Below are 16,066 nucleotides of genomic sequence, written 5' to 3'. Positions count from 1 at the left end.
TTTTAACTATCATACAAAAATTGTCATAATACGAAGTTTTAAGAAGTGGGGCCCTTGGCCCCCATTTCATAAACACTTGTTTAAATGACAAATGCATAAATTTCTAAAACAAATTTATTATCAGCCAATCAGATTGATTTCAATATCTTTAAACTATTATCACAAATCATACCGTAACAAGTTTTAGGAAATGGGTCCTTGGATCCCGTTTCAGAAATACTTGTTACAATAACAAATGGACAATTTATACAACAAATTCACTATCAGCCAATTAGAATGGCTGATTTCAGTAGCTTCTAACAGTAATTGCACTTTTTTATTGTACAGGTTTTATGAAATGGGTCCTTGATCTCTGCGGATACACTTGTGATAATATGAGTGGAATACGTACAGATGCATGGCGGAGGAGCTACATGTACAACACTTAACTTGGTTTTTATATGATGTGCACTGTAATTTCGAGGATGTCTCTTAGCAAGATCTTCGGGACCTAAAATGACTTCCATTGATGTAGGATTTTTTTTTTGTATAATGTGTTTTATTATTTCTCTATTGTTCTCAATAGCTCCATTCCCCTTTGCTGTAGACGATAATTGCGTCTAATATCGATCAGAAATTTTGAACAAAAGGGGGCTGGACGGCTTTTAAAAACTTTAATCTAAGCAGACCTTTGTGTCGGCAAAATAACAAAGGAATCTTGGTTGTGAGAAATCGTAAAGATATACAGCGGACAATATTGATCCACATGTTCGCACAAAAGAAATTACAAGTTTTCAAATCTTTGACGGGACTTTATCCTGAACGGAATGCTGCCTCAGAAAAATCACACAGAAGTCTCCGAGGTATAACATATTTTTGCATAAATGCATGTAGAACATATGATATTGATTTTTTTTATTTATTCATTCATTCATTTCTGCTTGTAATGGCAATGTACATAGTGTCACCATCACAAAATTAAATACATTAAATTTTACATTAAAAATATATTATATAACTGATTATACCAAGGTTACAGACATGAAGTGGCATGACAATATAGGAAGATGCTTGAGCCGTTGTCACACCTTTGGGTGTATGAAATACATCCATGAATACAACAAAATAATGAAAAGACCAAACTAACGATTTACACAACGAAAAAAATATGTACCACAGCTATTTACAAATATAGGTTTTCCCGCTCAGTTTAGCACTTAATGCATGCAAGAGTATAACTAGTTCATTCAATTTCGCCAAAGAGCAACCAAAAATTCAAACTAGTCATTCAAAATTGCCATAGGGCCGCAAAAAAATCATTCATTCACTTTGGCTATAGAGCAATCAAAAGTGTAAAAACATCATTCAGATTCGCTATAGTGCACTCATGTTAACACCAGAGGTCGAGTGACTGAAGAGAGAGCGTTCAATTTCGCTATTGGGTATCCATGTTCATAACTAGTGCATTCAATTTAGAAACATTCATCGCTTGTTTTTCCCAACTTGCAGTATGTATACCACCAGTGACCATTCATAAAACTGCACTGGACAATTTACATTATTCTTTACAGATGCTTGTAAAAAATCATGTAAATTACTTAAAGGCAGTGGCCTGCATTTGCAATAACGATATCATATTAAGTGTATACATTTAGTTATTATTTTTTTATATAAAAGATTCAAAAAATAATTATATAAGGAAAGAAAACCGTAGTCAATGTCTTAAGTTTTGATGAAAAGATTATTGTTTTAAATGATTAACGGCATACGAAAACAGATACACGATAAAAAAAAACAATAAAAGTATGTTATGAAAGAAGAAAATCTTGATATCGTATACTTGCTAAAGTAACCAATGGCTAAAACAAGACTGATTTTTGTGCTTTGAACTTTAACATGTAAATTTCATACCAAAGATCTGTAAAATATAACCATCTTCAATTACTGATGAACAACTTTCCCTTTGGTGGACTATAAAATACCCTCAAAATGTTTCTTTTTTGCTTTTTCTTATGATGATACAAACTCTTTATCTATGATGTATTCTTATAAAATATGTATTACATACCCTCATGTAGAAAGAACACATGATATATGGGTAGATGTGATAAAAGAGGCAATTTAAGTGAAATATATACTAAAGTAATGGGGAGAGTTGTTCACAAGTGACATCACACATCTTTCTCGCATTGCCAATTTGCTATCTCCATAGCATTAGTAATCGCAATATTCAAATGCTCATAACTTTCTCTTGTCCGATTTTTCTCAAACTTTCGTTGATCAGTTTCTTTGATTTTTCTGTTTTCACACAAGATATCTTGTTCCAATGGTTTCATTCTCCTTTGAGAACAAAAAATAACAAAGATTAAAATACAAATGAATTAAGACAGGGAAATGTCATGAAATTTTTCCTCTGTTAATTTATATGCCTTTAGCCATCCGACATTTTTATATATTTTTTCGGTGGCTTAATATGGACATAGTATAAGCCCATAAAATGGAAGAGAATATAAACATGAGAAAGTTATAAAACAAATATGAAAAATTATGTGTCCTTAATTGCATGCACAAATTGTATAATTGGATGCTCAATTGCGAAATTGAATGCTCTAATATAGCTTGCGGGGGTTTCACGGGCGGACTTGGTGGCATAATGTACAAATTCGTATGCCGAGTGGCGGATTTGGTTGCTCTAAAGCGATTATGAATGTCAAATGGCCATTTTGGTTGCACTTTAGCGAATTTGAATACCGACTGGTGATTTTGGCTGTCCTATCTAATAAATTGAATGACCTATTTATACTTTGTCATGCACTATGTGTGAAATTCAATGAACTATCCTTACTTTTGCATGCACTACATGCAAAGTTGGACGGGAGAACCTATATTTACAAGGAGTGTGAGAGGCGTGATTATAATTGAAATTATATCAGTCTTTAAGTTTAAAATATACAGTACAACAAATATGAGTCTTGCTAGAGAATTATATCTTGAAATAGAGACAAGTATGCGTTTTACCATGTTTACCGCACTTTTGAAGGAATGCACTTATTTGCAAGATCGAACCAAACATAAATTACTAAATGTTGATAAGGTGGCATAAAACTAGGTGTCATCCTAACTGGAATGAAAGTTTAAAGGTCTACAAACTGTTAAGAAATGAAGCAGATGATGTTGATCAGAAAAGGCAACAGCAAAATGAATAGAATTCTGAAACTGTTTTTCAGAACTTACTTTGTTATTAAAAAAAACATCAGAATTCTACAACTTGTAAAGAATTAGAAAGAAACTGCCAGTAATAAAATGAATTACGTAAGTAATTCCTTGGAATCTTTTTGTCAGACAGATTTAAAAAGACTTAATGTTACCATTTATATGTTTACGTGGATCTGTGCATGTACTATTATTTAAGATAAATGCTAGACCCCCATGCATTGAAGTTATTAGAGCATGGAGCTAGCTCCCTGATTTGAGTATGATAGCCTTGACATGCAATAACTACCTTTGTAACGTTGCTTAAAGGCCCATAAAAACACGATTCCATGAAGAGATACAATGACTGGATAGTAAAGTATCCACATTAATGATATATACCAATAATACTGAAGCCTTTAGTAAGATTTAAATATACGTATACTGGGTACATTCGGAAGACTTCTCACACACCTCTGAGACAAACTGGTCAATAAAACTAGTTATAAGAACCAGTCAATGGCAACTTTTCCTTTGAGCTAAAAATCTGTCACGCGATCTATTTCAACTAATCAATCGTTTAGATCCATATTACCATTTAATATCTAGCTAAAACTTTATACAAAAAATAACAGATAGTCCAGGATAGAAGAGGCATAACCTTTTTTTTAATAAATATACAATATTTGTTTTTTTATTATTGTCAATTCGAGGGTGCTGATTACGAATCTGAATGATGTCACTCGTGTAACCTTGAGCATTTCCCGCAGATTGGCAAAATCCAATATGGCCGCCAAAATATGCAAATCACCCATGAAAATCCTAAAATTGTCCGCACATTGCCTATAAAATGCATGAAATTATGTGGCAGGAGTGAAATACTCTCTGAAAAAAAATGACAAAATGATTATTTTCCTGATCTTCAAAATGGCAACCATATGCCCTTCTATACTCTATTATATACAATATGAACAGGGAAAACTAATTTTCACAAAAATGAGCACTAAGCTGCAAAAAATCGCGATGTATGAACGAAGAAATATATGAAAATCATCATTACTAACGACATATATCATTTATCATCTTATACATGTATATGGGAATATGATGTAATTTCCTTCAGCAAGAAATTTATCCACATTGTGCTGCACTCGACCCAGGTAAGGTGAATGGGTACCCGTTAGGATTTTTCCTTGAACGCTTTAGCGCCTATTAATATGGCGGCTCAGCTACAGCCGGGTAATAATATGATACCAAGTATCAAAGCACAATTGAGTATATATGCACATAGTAACTGCGCTATATAAATGGACATATTATTATTGTTATTATTATTATTATTATTATTATTATATTTCTGTATTTTGATATCTAAAATATTTGCCACTTGCCCAAACAATATTGCGTACAATGGAAATGAGGGCCAAAAAAATCACAAGAGTGGTCACTAAAATGCATCTTATTAAGATTAAACGAAAGGAATACTGGCTAAAAACATAATAGTTAACGAAATATATTATTAATATGCCATGTATGTGATGAATGTTGTATTTTGATATTTGAAATGGCTGCCAAAGGCCCTAAAAGTATTATACACAATGAGAAAGAGAGAGCAAAGAAATCACAAGAGTGAGCCCTAAAATGCATATGCGATAAATTAATGGGATACTGTCTAAAAACATATTTTCTGACGAAATATATCATTCAGGTTTCAAGTTTGTGTTAAAAATTGCATTTTCCTTTTCAAAATGGCCGCCATAGACATCAACAGTGTTATGCATAATGCAAAGTGGGAAACCAGTATTCACAGGAGTGAGTACCATTCATGTACGTAATAGTGATCTATGAGTAAAATATTGTCTGAAAGCATAATTTCTATTAAGATATATGATTAATTCTGCCAGATAGGTGAAAAATACTGTTATTGGAAAGTCAAATTGCCGCTACAGGCCCTTAGGGTATTATGCACAATGTGAATGGGAACAAAATATTTCAACAGAATTTGGCTTTGCTTGACCAAATGGTGATGTATGAGCGAAATACTGTCTGAAATATGATTGATAACAAAATATATCATATGTTATGTAATTTAGGTGATAAATACTGTATTGTTTAATTCAAAATGGCTGATTATGCCCTTTCTGCGAACATTATTTGTCTCCACCCAAATTCTATATTATACGATAAGGGCCTATGGTATAGCCATTTTCAATTTAAAAATCAGCATTCATCACCTTAATTACACAACACTATGATATATAGAAACCATGGTTTTAGACAATATTTCACCTTAATATCACAATTCACAATTATATGCAATATTTTGAGTCAAGCAAAACCAAATTCTGTCAAAATTATATGTCCCATGTGACAATGTACCCAATACCTTTAGGACCTATGGCAGCCATTTTGGATTTCAAAGGACAGCATTTATTACCTCCACGACCAATGTGTGATGTATTTAGTTAGAAATTATGTTTAAGACAATATTTTTACTCGTATATCACAGTTATATGCATTTTATGATTCTCACTCTCTTGAAAATTAGTTTCTTCATTTGAATCGTACATGATAAATATAGGGGCTACGGAGGCCATTTTGAATGTGAAATTACAGCGTCTATCACATAAATGACATGTTAACAATGATGTTTTAGTCAGTATTTCACTCGTTTATCCTGATAATACCCATTTTAGTGCTCACTGTTGTCACTTTTTGGCCCCGGCTGTTGTTATTATACATAATACTCTTTGGGCCAGTGGCGGCTATTTTAGATATCAAAGTACATCAATATACCCATATATGACATAATATACAAATACACCAGGCTTTGAATAAGTAAAGCGGGGATTATTCATCCGAGGTTGGACTGGCATTACTATTTTTCCCGAGGGGCGAAGCCCTTGGGGAAAATAGCAATTTGGCCAGTACAACCGAGGATAAATAATTACCTCTATAGTTTCAAAATAAAGGCCTGGTATATTTGTTTTATATCCTACATTTAATAACTGAACAAGGTAGAACACTGGTTTATCTACTCTTGTACACGTAGTTCATCTTTTCCTAATCTGACCTTAAAAATAGATAACGTGCTGCGCAGGCTGATCGACTTTTTCCGAAACCAGGCGCTCAGTGGAACGCGGATTTGTGCCTGCCCCGTCCCTTCACGGGACTTGCCCGGTAGAGTCAACTCGCTGACCGGTGCGCCCGAAAAATTGCATGATCTGTGACGTCAATGATGGAATACAGTAGTCGACTATTCCATCATTGACGTCACGGAATAGCACATTTTCTTCGGTGGGTGTTCCATTTTCGACATCATCGCAACATAGTGAGAATATGTTTGGTAACATGATGCTATTTAAACCAATCAGCATACAGGGTTTTATTTCTAAAGGATATAATAAATGATATATACCGTTAGTAATGATGATTTGCATACATTTCTTCGTTCATACATCGTGATTTTTTGCGATTTGGTGCTCATTTTTGTGAAAATTATATTGTACATAATAGAGTATACAATTTATGGCGGCCATTATGAATATCAGGAAAATAAATATTTTGTCAAAAATTATTTTTCTAAGAGAGTATTTTACTCCTGCCACACGATTTTATGCATTTCATAGCCAATGTGCGGACAATTTTAGGATTTTCATGGGTCATTTGCATATTAAGGCGGCCATATTGCATTTTGCCAATTTGCGGTAAATGCTCAAGGGTACACAAATGGCATCCAGATTCGCAATCAGTACCCTCGAATTGACAAGAAACCATAAAAAATATTGTTTATATAAAAAAGGTATGTTCACATTTTTATGGGGTCTATCCTGGACTAAGATGATTTTCACGAGAAGGTTAAACAAGGGGTGTGTCACAAAGATTTAAGAGGGACTTTTAGAGTCGCACTTAAATGCCTAGTTGCTACGGTATGAAATGCCTGACCGCATTCGTCAGATCGTGCCACGAAGACGCGCACTTCTGCGTATCAAACTATCAATCAATCAATAAGATCGCGTGTTGCATATATTTTACACGTCGGCACTTATGTGTGACTCATAGGGTGTTGCAAGAAAATATTTGCGATCAATTGCAAATATTCTGTTTCAATTTAAAACTGATAGTTCAACGTTAACTGTAGCAAATCTTGTCTCAAGGAGCAGATTAACAACCTATAACTAATTTTCAACTAATTACAAGATATATGATTGATTTAGGGACCACAAATAGACTTGGAATTGTTCGCAAGTTTCTGGCATTGCCCCATAAGTCATACACAATTTTTTGTGAAACATCCCCCGAATCTATTTCCTTAGGTCTCGGTCCTGCGGGGATGTTCATCCAGTTCTTTTTCGACATCTACTACATTGTCATTATGGCGTGGGCCTTCTATTACATGTTCATGTCGTTCACATCCAAGCTACCATACTCCCACTGCGACAACGAGTGGAATACTCCTTGCTGCTTTGCAACGGGCGATGTCGGCGTTGACAAGGCGAATGACACCACTGCAATGACGACGACCGCAATGTCGTACGACCCGACCGGGGCACCGTCCACCAACGTCATCGAGCATTGCAATGAAACAGTTTCATCGACTGTTGAATTCTGGGAGTAAGTAAGCAACTTCCAGTGCTCTAGTCGCTGCAGTCCCATGAATAAACCTGACTCCAAAGTCATAAGTACAAATTAATTTTTAAAACATTGTGGTTATATGTTTTATTGGGTCAACACCGACCAATTAAACAAAAATAACAAACCAAGCATAATTAGATTATTCACAAATAATCTTAACATCATTAGAACAAATACATAAAATGATAACTAAAAAAAAATCAGAAAGATTTATGCAATGACACAGACGTGTCATGTTCATACAATGATACATCTACAGATAACAAAAATTACAATTTAAACTTCCATTTCTTAAAATGAGCCCCGAGGTTTTTTTCTCCCCCCGCAATGTTCAATTTCTTTTCGCTTGGTAACAAAATAATACAATTTGTTAGTCTGACATGGCCAATGTGACTGTATATCCCTTTTACACGTAGTAGCTGTAAAATATTTTTTTGTATTTTTTTCTTAATTCATCATGTTCATGAAAGACTTCAGGAACTAACAATTGTTTACCCCTTATTTTCATAGTCGCAAGATTCTCCAGATACATCTATCTGATGGCATCCATGACCTTGGTGGCATCAACTGGCAGCTCCTACTCTGCATGTTGCTTGCATGGTTCATATGCTATCTCTGCATTTGCAAAGGCGTCAAGACATCGGGAAAGGTAAAATGACGTAGGGGGTGTTGCACAACCGCGTAGCCAGGATTTACAGGGGGCGGTAAATGCACACGAAACGTGCCAACACTTACAGAGCGCGCAAAGCGCCGCGCTCCCTAGGGGGTGGGTGCAGGGAGGGGTAGTTTCCCCCTCCCGCGCGAAGCGCGAAGCTTTTAGTGTTTCATAAATTAAAATGAAAAGGAGCCGTTCCTCTTGTCTCTAGTACCTCCAATTCGGTTGACTATATTGCGATTTTTAACCTTGTTTTCAAAAGTGATTGTGAACGCACAAAAAATGTATACAATGGAGGAAATTAAAATGATAATAACTCCGCGCGAAGCGCGGAAGCTAAAGTGTTTTATCAATTTTTCTTGCCATAAAAAGGATCCCGAGAAAAGGGTATTCTCAAAGATATATTGAAACTTTCTTTAGAAAGATCAGATTTGTTTACAGACAATTTAGCAACAGTGCATATTTTTAACTCACAAAACAGAGGAGAAAATTAGTAGAGGAAGATATTCCTCCCCGCGCAGAGCGATGAAACTCTGAAATTTCAAAGGGCGGACGTTTCATCAAAATAGTGCGCAAAAAGTTGAAACTTCTGTGATTTATTAAAATTATCTATCTATATAAAAAAAAGGATGCCTAATTTTTTACTTACCCTGAAGCGCTTCATTTTGAATATAAAGACTTATATGAACACTTAAGTGTCATTCAAAATTTCAAACTGAGGGCGCAAAACAGGACAGGAGATGAATGTATACAGGGAAATGACATGAAGTTTAATACAATTTGATAAGAAATATTGTTCTTTTTTATTTAATACGACACGAATTCCATATCTTCCTCTTTTTAAATTAGGAACCTGTTTGCCCCCAAATTATGGTTGTTTAGTAATTAGCTGAAAAGCGGGAGAAGTCGACTTTATGGAGGTGACGGCAGAAACTGATATAAAGATTTTACCTGCTCGGAGCCGACCAGACCAGAAGTTGCGCGATCAATTGAAAAAAAGATATCTCACGGGGCTTGAAACTAGTTCGCGACTACAAATTTTGCTAGTTGCAGAGACGTTTCCGCGACATCTCTGAGACGTCTCATGAAAATTACAGAGTCTCCGAGGAGTCGCAAGAAGATTAAACATGTTTAATATTTTTGGAGACTGTTTCTAGTCTCCGCGACGTCTCCGAGAAGTCTCCATCTGTTGCTGCGACGTCTTGGAGACTAATGATATCCGCGACTGCTGAGACGTCGCCGCGATGTCTCAGAGACATCGCGAAGACCTGCTGGAGACCCAAAAAATATTATAATACATTGCGGAGACGTCTCCGCGACACTTCTTCACACTGTTTGACCCACTTCAGAAACCACGTGACTGACGCCTGCTGATATCCCTCCTCCTGCTCCAAGTCAGGTGTATGATCTTTCAAACGTTCCATCGAGACGTTTCCTTGGTGAGAGCGCAAGCCATTTTTGTCTCCAAGACGTCTCCGCGACTGCAGCGACTGATAAGTTGGAGACTGTCGCCGCGACGTCTCCGTTGGTGAGACAGGGCCTACAATTTTAACTTTAACTGGCAAGAAACACATAGCTGAGGTGGAAAAACAGGGTTAGAGAAAAGGTGGGGGAAACAATGGAGAACTTCTATATTGTCATTTAACCGCGCGCAGCGCGGAAGCAAAATTCATATATGAATTTAGCCGAGCAAAAAGAGTGAAGGAGTTTCTCTTTTGAGAAAAAAATAAAGATTAAAAAGAAAAAAAAACACAAAGCTACCTTTCTTCCTTTCCCTCTTCCTTTTCTCCTCTCTTTTTTCCCTTCTTTTTTTTCTTTTTGGGGACTTTTTTTTTTGGGGGGGGGAGGCGACCGCCCCCACCGCCCCCCCCCCCCTGGCTACGCGCCTGGTGTTGCAAGGAAATATTTGCAATTAATCGCAAATATTCTGTTGGAATTTTACAGTTGATTGATCATTTTTAACTTTAGCAAATCAGATTACACTCCTTGTTTTATGGAGCAGAGTAGCAATCAATCACACGTTTGCAATTTATTGTACGGCATATGCTTGATTTCAGGAACGAAAATAGACTTGTATGTGAATGCTTTGTGCACAGCAAAAACTGTGGTGTTAACCGGTGTACATAGAGGACAGCACCAGTTATTTTACACCTGTGTTAAATTGGTGGTGTTAGTTTTACACCTACAGATGTTATATCAACATCTTTTGTTGTTAAATTTACACTCTTTGGTATTATGTTTAATCTCTAGGGTTTAATTTTAACAACCTCAGGGTGTGGTCCTCTATTAACACCAATTGGTGTCAGTTTTAACACCGCAGTTTTTAGAGTGTGCGATGTTAGTGAGTTGTCGGAACGCGACGAGAGAATCGATTGTCAAAAGCCCTTCATGAAAAATTAGTCTTTGTCGAAATTCTGTGATTAAAAATAGCAGTGCCGTTACGGTGTTTATTTTTTGTCATCTCCAGCAAAATAGTAAATAAAATCCATCATAAAGACAGCTTTATAACAATTGAAATGTAATAAAGAAACATGTAGCACAATATATACTTATATCTTCATCTAAATTATCCATTTGAAACATAATATGGATCTTGAAATATTTGTGGCTGAAAATAACCTGCTGGAAGTGGAGAGGTCCACTGTGAAGCTGTGTTTGTAAATCGTGGACCCACAAGCATCGGCAATGAATTTACTATGTTCTAGGATAGGTCTCCATTGTAAAAAAAAAAAATCTAATGACACCGACCAATCCGTCTCCAGAGTCCCGTTTCATTAAGACTTGATATACTAACAAATGACCAAGTTTCTGTGACAAATTTGCTATCAGCCAATCAGGTTGAAGCATTTCAGTATCTTGTACCTGTTATCGTGAATGTGTTATTATTACAGGTTTTATGAAACGGGCTCCAGACATACCAAATCTACTTGATATTTCTAACGACTTTTTTTGCCTCTATTAGAGAATTTATTCATATCTTAATCAGGGGTTACAAAGTATATCACATTCAAATCAAAGGTTACACAATTAATCATAAATCATGAAACATATAAGTATTATTAGAGTAATTTTGAAATTACATTTCTAACGACTTTATGTTGGTCGGATCGAATCGGCTTTCTTGGTGCGACTTAAAAAAAACAGAACTCAAATTATTTCATATGATGAAGTCATTTCAGATTCCTTCAATGTTTCATTTGGAGTTCCCAAAGGATCGATCCTCGGCCCTTTGTTTTTTCATTTTGTTTAATAATGATCTTCCAGGCTGTTCTAAAAACTTGAATTTGTTATTTTTTTACTAATAAGAACAATTCCGATGACACCGACAAAATGAACTCACCAACATCGTCTCCATCTTCCTTTTTTCTCAAGCGCATAGAGACTTATTTGTTATGTGCTATGCGCTAAAAAAATGACCATTATTGTTATTATTACTAGATCTAAAATTCAACAGACAATAGTCTATCGTTGTTAATCGGTTTGGACATAAAGCCCTATGGTCATGATGGTTTGAATAATGAATTATCAAAGGTTATCGATATTTCAATGCCATTAAACGTATAATTGGAAAATCCATACATCATTCTTTACGAAACATACGAAATGAGAATTCTTTGTAAAACTTAACAAATTGTCTTTTACTCATGATATCAATAGGTGGTCTACTTCACAGCGCCATTCCCGTATATCCTCCTGACTATTCTATTGGTCAGGGCGGTCACCCTACCCAATGCTCTGGAGGGCATTATATATTATCTTAAGCCAGACATCACAAGACTTAGCGACAGCCAGGTAAGGTTCCATCCCCCCCCCCCGCCCTTCTCTGCACCTGCACTGATGGTATCAGGGGCTGCGGATATTGGGGGGGGGGGCTGTGGGGCTCTTTATTCCAATACCGTGTACAGAAATGTCAAAATTACCATCTCATTATTTATTTTTTGTATAATCAGCCCCCCCCCCCCCAGACTTTCAAAACCGGTTTACGGCCCCTTGGTATCATTAAATAAAATTTTGAATTGTTTTACGGTGTTGCCACAAAGTCAAGCTAAGTTCAAGATGGTAACACCGGCAACGTTCTAAAATCGTCATGTTATAGAATGTACAACCTTGTTTATATACATTTATGGTAAAATACTTTGTTGTACGAGGTATTTTATTTGTTATTATGAATATGAAAGGTTGCCGGAACAATACACGAGTGAATGATTGTAATTGCAATCAACGCATAGGGCACACAAAACGTCAGATACAAATAAACGAATTTGGAGTTCCACGATAGTGTTAATGAATTAAACCATGATGGTTTATGAAACAAATACTTGTGTATCAGGCTTTGAGGACGAATGGTGTATATACAAAGTCTGCGACCATATAGCTGGGCGTTGTGGCGTGCGCCTGTAATCCGAGCTGTGGGGAGGTTACAAATTGATGCACAGGTTCAAGGTTCGAGCCCTGGTCACGTATTTCGGATGGTGACGATAAAGGTCGGTCCCGGACGTAAATAATCATATTATTGATACACGTCTGACAAAACTCAAAGACAAACACACTCTGCCTTTTGGAATCATGTAATGAATCAACTGTGCAGTGGACTTATCAGTTGAAGATTATTGGACACGTCCACACTGTCGTTTTGGATATTATTTAATGCGAATCTCAAGAAAACCGAACTTCATATCGTTATCAACCTGTCGGAAAGATGGAATACGGAAAGCGCGATGATTCTTCAATATTTTCTTTAAAAAAAACGGGGGATTATTCATATATGATGGTAACTATGGTCATAGAATGTAAAGCATGGATATTCCTCAATTCTATATTTCACACCGCTACATTCTCTTAAGTGAGAAACACAGAGGATAATACGCGGTTCCAGGTTATCTGGAACAATAAACAACTTATTACTCGAGATATGATCCTCTTTCGAATGAAAAAAATTGTTTTTTATAATGTAACTCTTTAGGAATTTCTTACAATGTATCGTTTGTATTATTTCAACTGTATTGAGTTGAATGTACCTTGATGTGAACAACAAAACATCATTTAAATTATGGGAAAAAAAGAAAATGCAAACTATTCAGGAATATTGATTTTTCTCTCAATTAAGTCCCAGACAACTTCGCCCAAAACGAGCTTTTAAAATGTTGAATTACTGGCAGAATATCTCTGTCACCTTTACAGCTACTTCAAAGGATTGGGTTCGAGCTAAAGAATTACCCATCGTTTATAGAGGGGTAGAAAAAAAAGTATCCCCAGTAATTATCGATCAAAGCTCTTTACCTCACCTGCATGTTATCTAAGAAAATTACTTCTTGTTGATAAAAATCGGCGCCTATTCATCAATTGTCTTGACTATTGATCCGATTTTACACCGCATGGGGAAGTTTTAGACATGGAAACACCACACTCTTCAACTAGACACACGGTTTGCAGTGTCCTGTGAACGTTTAGTTCATACTGGGTTGTGTAAATTTGACAAGAAAAAAAGGGGGATTCACTACTTAAATCGTTATGAATGTTTTGGGGGTCACCAGAAATTGGACAAGCAAAAAAATTAAAAAAAAAAATTAAATGTTTTAAAAAAAAGTTTCACTCCAAAAAATGAATGTAAATTATTCTAGTCTAAAAAATTGACAAGTAAAAAAAGTATTGAAATTTATACATTTTGACAAGCAAAAAAAAGGGTTTACTGCCACGTATCATTTTTCTTACAATTGTTAATTTTGTAATACCTTTCAGAATTCCAAGGGGTGTTGCCTCAGGAGAATAATACACAGTATCCATTGGCGGCGGAGCAGAAGATTATCTTTTGTGTTTGGGGGGGACGGCTATTGTTGCGTCCCCCCCAAACACAAAAGATAATCCTCTGCTCCGCCGCCTATGACAGTATCCCCAAGGAAAATCTTGGGGTGTTCTAGCACCCCCGTTTTCCATTTCGTAAAAATATTTTTCTTATTGTGAACGTGGGGAACGCTAAAAGACTTAACCGCCCATTCACAAGGTAAATAAAATCGTAAGTTGAATGATGATTCCAGGGGAAAAGAAGGCTAATGACGAAATCAAACGAGAACGTGATTAGAATCACAATGATGATTCAAGATTCACGAGTGAAAAGGCCTATAGACCAGCACATCGTGAATGAAATACATTGTTATTTAGAGCGCGTATTCAAGCAATCAAGAATATTGATTATATAACTGCACTCACAGTCTCGACCCAAACTGCCCCGTTGAAATATGTGGGGCCTGTGAGCTGGCTGACTCACTTGCTTTGTATTTTTTTCACCTCGCTCTTTCAATATGGGATTTGCTCAAAGATTGGCTTTGTAAAGGGGAGCTAGAATCTTAGGGCCTTTTCACACGAGAATTTTGAATCACCCATTGATGCTTGTAATTCGTCTTTAGAATCACCTGACCTTTCACACGGAAAATTCGTACCGTAATTTGAGTAAAAACGTAACTGGAATTCACATCCCGAATCGAATTTGAATTCGTGATTGTGATGAGCGTGAGTGTTTCTAGTTTGGTTCAGACACGTGCTACAAATTCGTCATTAGCCTTATTTCTCACTGGGATTGTTATTATTATTATTATTTTATTTGGCATTCAAAAGACAAAGAATACAAACAGATCAAAGACAAGATCAATCAAACTTGTACATGATAGAGAAAATAAGACCTGGATGAGAGTTGGAGAGGCTGCCTGGGTATGGAAAAGATTTAGATTTAGATTTTAGATTTAGATTTTATTCATTTTCCGTTCACAAAGCACAACAAAAATCAAACAATACATAGTCAAATTCAAAGTACATCAATCGAAATAAGGTATAAACAATGAGAATTAATGCAAACTGCAAACTAAAGTAACTTTGACTATAATAACTATATAAAACAGAACGGAGGGGCTTGCCAAGAAAAGCGAAGCTTGTATGGGAGGCAAGCCCCCGTAACTTAGTTTCAATACGTATATTACAAAACTATAGTATAAAGGAGAGACGGAAGACAGTTTAAAAGGAGGCTATACAAAATATCGAAGGTAACAACGAAAGAGTGAACCAAATTAGAATAAATAATAATAGTAATAACAATAAAAATAATAAAAAAATAACAACATGGTTACAATAATTGTGATTATGAGGGAAGAACAGAGGCAAATATAGGGAGAGAGGGGGTGCAGGTACAATTGGAGGTGCAAAGAAGAGCATGGCAGGTGCGGAAACAGGTAGCAGGCAAGTTGTATAATGGGAGGAAAAAAAATTGTATATGGTTTTGGTTATGTGGTAGATTGACTTGTTTGCGTAAAGTATTGGCAAATAAGCATCTTTTTAAGGTTATGTTTAAAAATTGTGATGCTTGGGGATTCCTTAAAGGCGTTGGGCAAGGAATTCCAATATACAGGACCAGAAAAAACAAAAGAATTTTTTGCAAGTAAAGTTCGGGTTTGAGGTAGGTGATAAGAGTTTCGTTGTCTTGTAGGATAATCGTGTACAGAGGAGTTTTTGCAGAACATAATTGAAAAAATTGCGGGGAGATCATCTTTATTTAGTTTGTACATAAATTGGCCGAGTTGGAACAGATATATATCATTAACTTTAAGGATTTTGTTT

At 35.9% G+C, this 16,066-nt stretch overlaps 1 protein-coding gene across 1 annotated transcript in view; it reads left to right on the top strand.

Annotated features, from left to right (window-relative positions):
• The window catches only part of LOC121417028 (sodium- and chloride-dependent betaine transporter-like), a 54,080-nt gene that overhangs the window by 3,969 nt on the left and 34,045 nt on the right, over nt 1–16,066 (top strand). The window contains exons 3-5 of the mRNA XM_041610579.1: nt 7,488–7,785; nt 8,317–8,455; nt 12,119–12,253. Of these exons, the coding sequence (XP_041466513.1) occupies nt 7,488–7,785; nt 8,317–8,455; nt 12,119–12,253 (572 nt within the window). The remainder of the gene's footprint in view (nt 1–7,487; nt 7,786–8,316; nt 8,456–12,118; nt 12,254–16,066) is intronic.

This window comes from Lytechinus variegatus, chromosome 6 (genome assembly GCF_018143015.1).
Source record: "Lytechinus variegatus isolate NC3 chromosome 6, Lvar_3.0, whole genome shotgun sequence".
Lineage (NCBI taxonomy): Eukaryota > Metazoa > Echinodermata > Echinoidea > Temnopleuroida > Toxopneustidae > Lytechinus > Lytechinus variegatus.
Note: the sequence above shows the minus strand (reverse complement) of the source record. Positions and strands in the feature narration are given on the sequence as shown.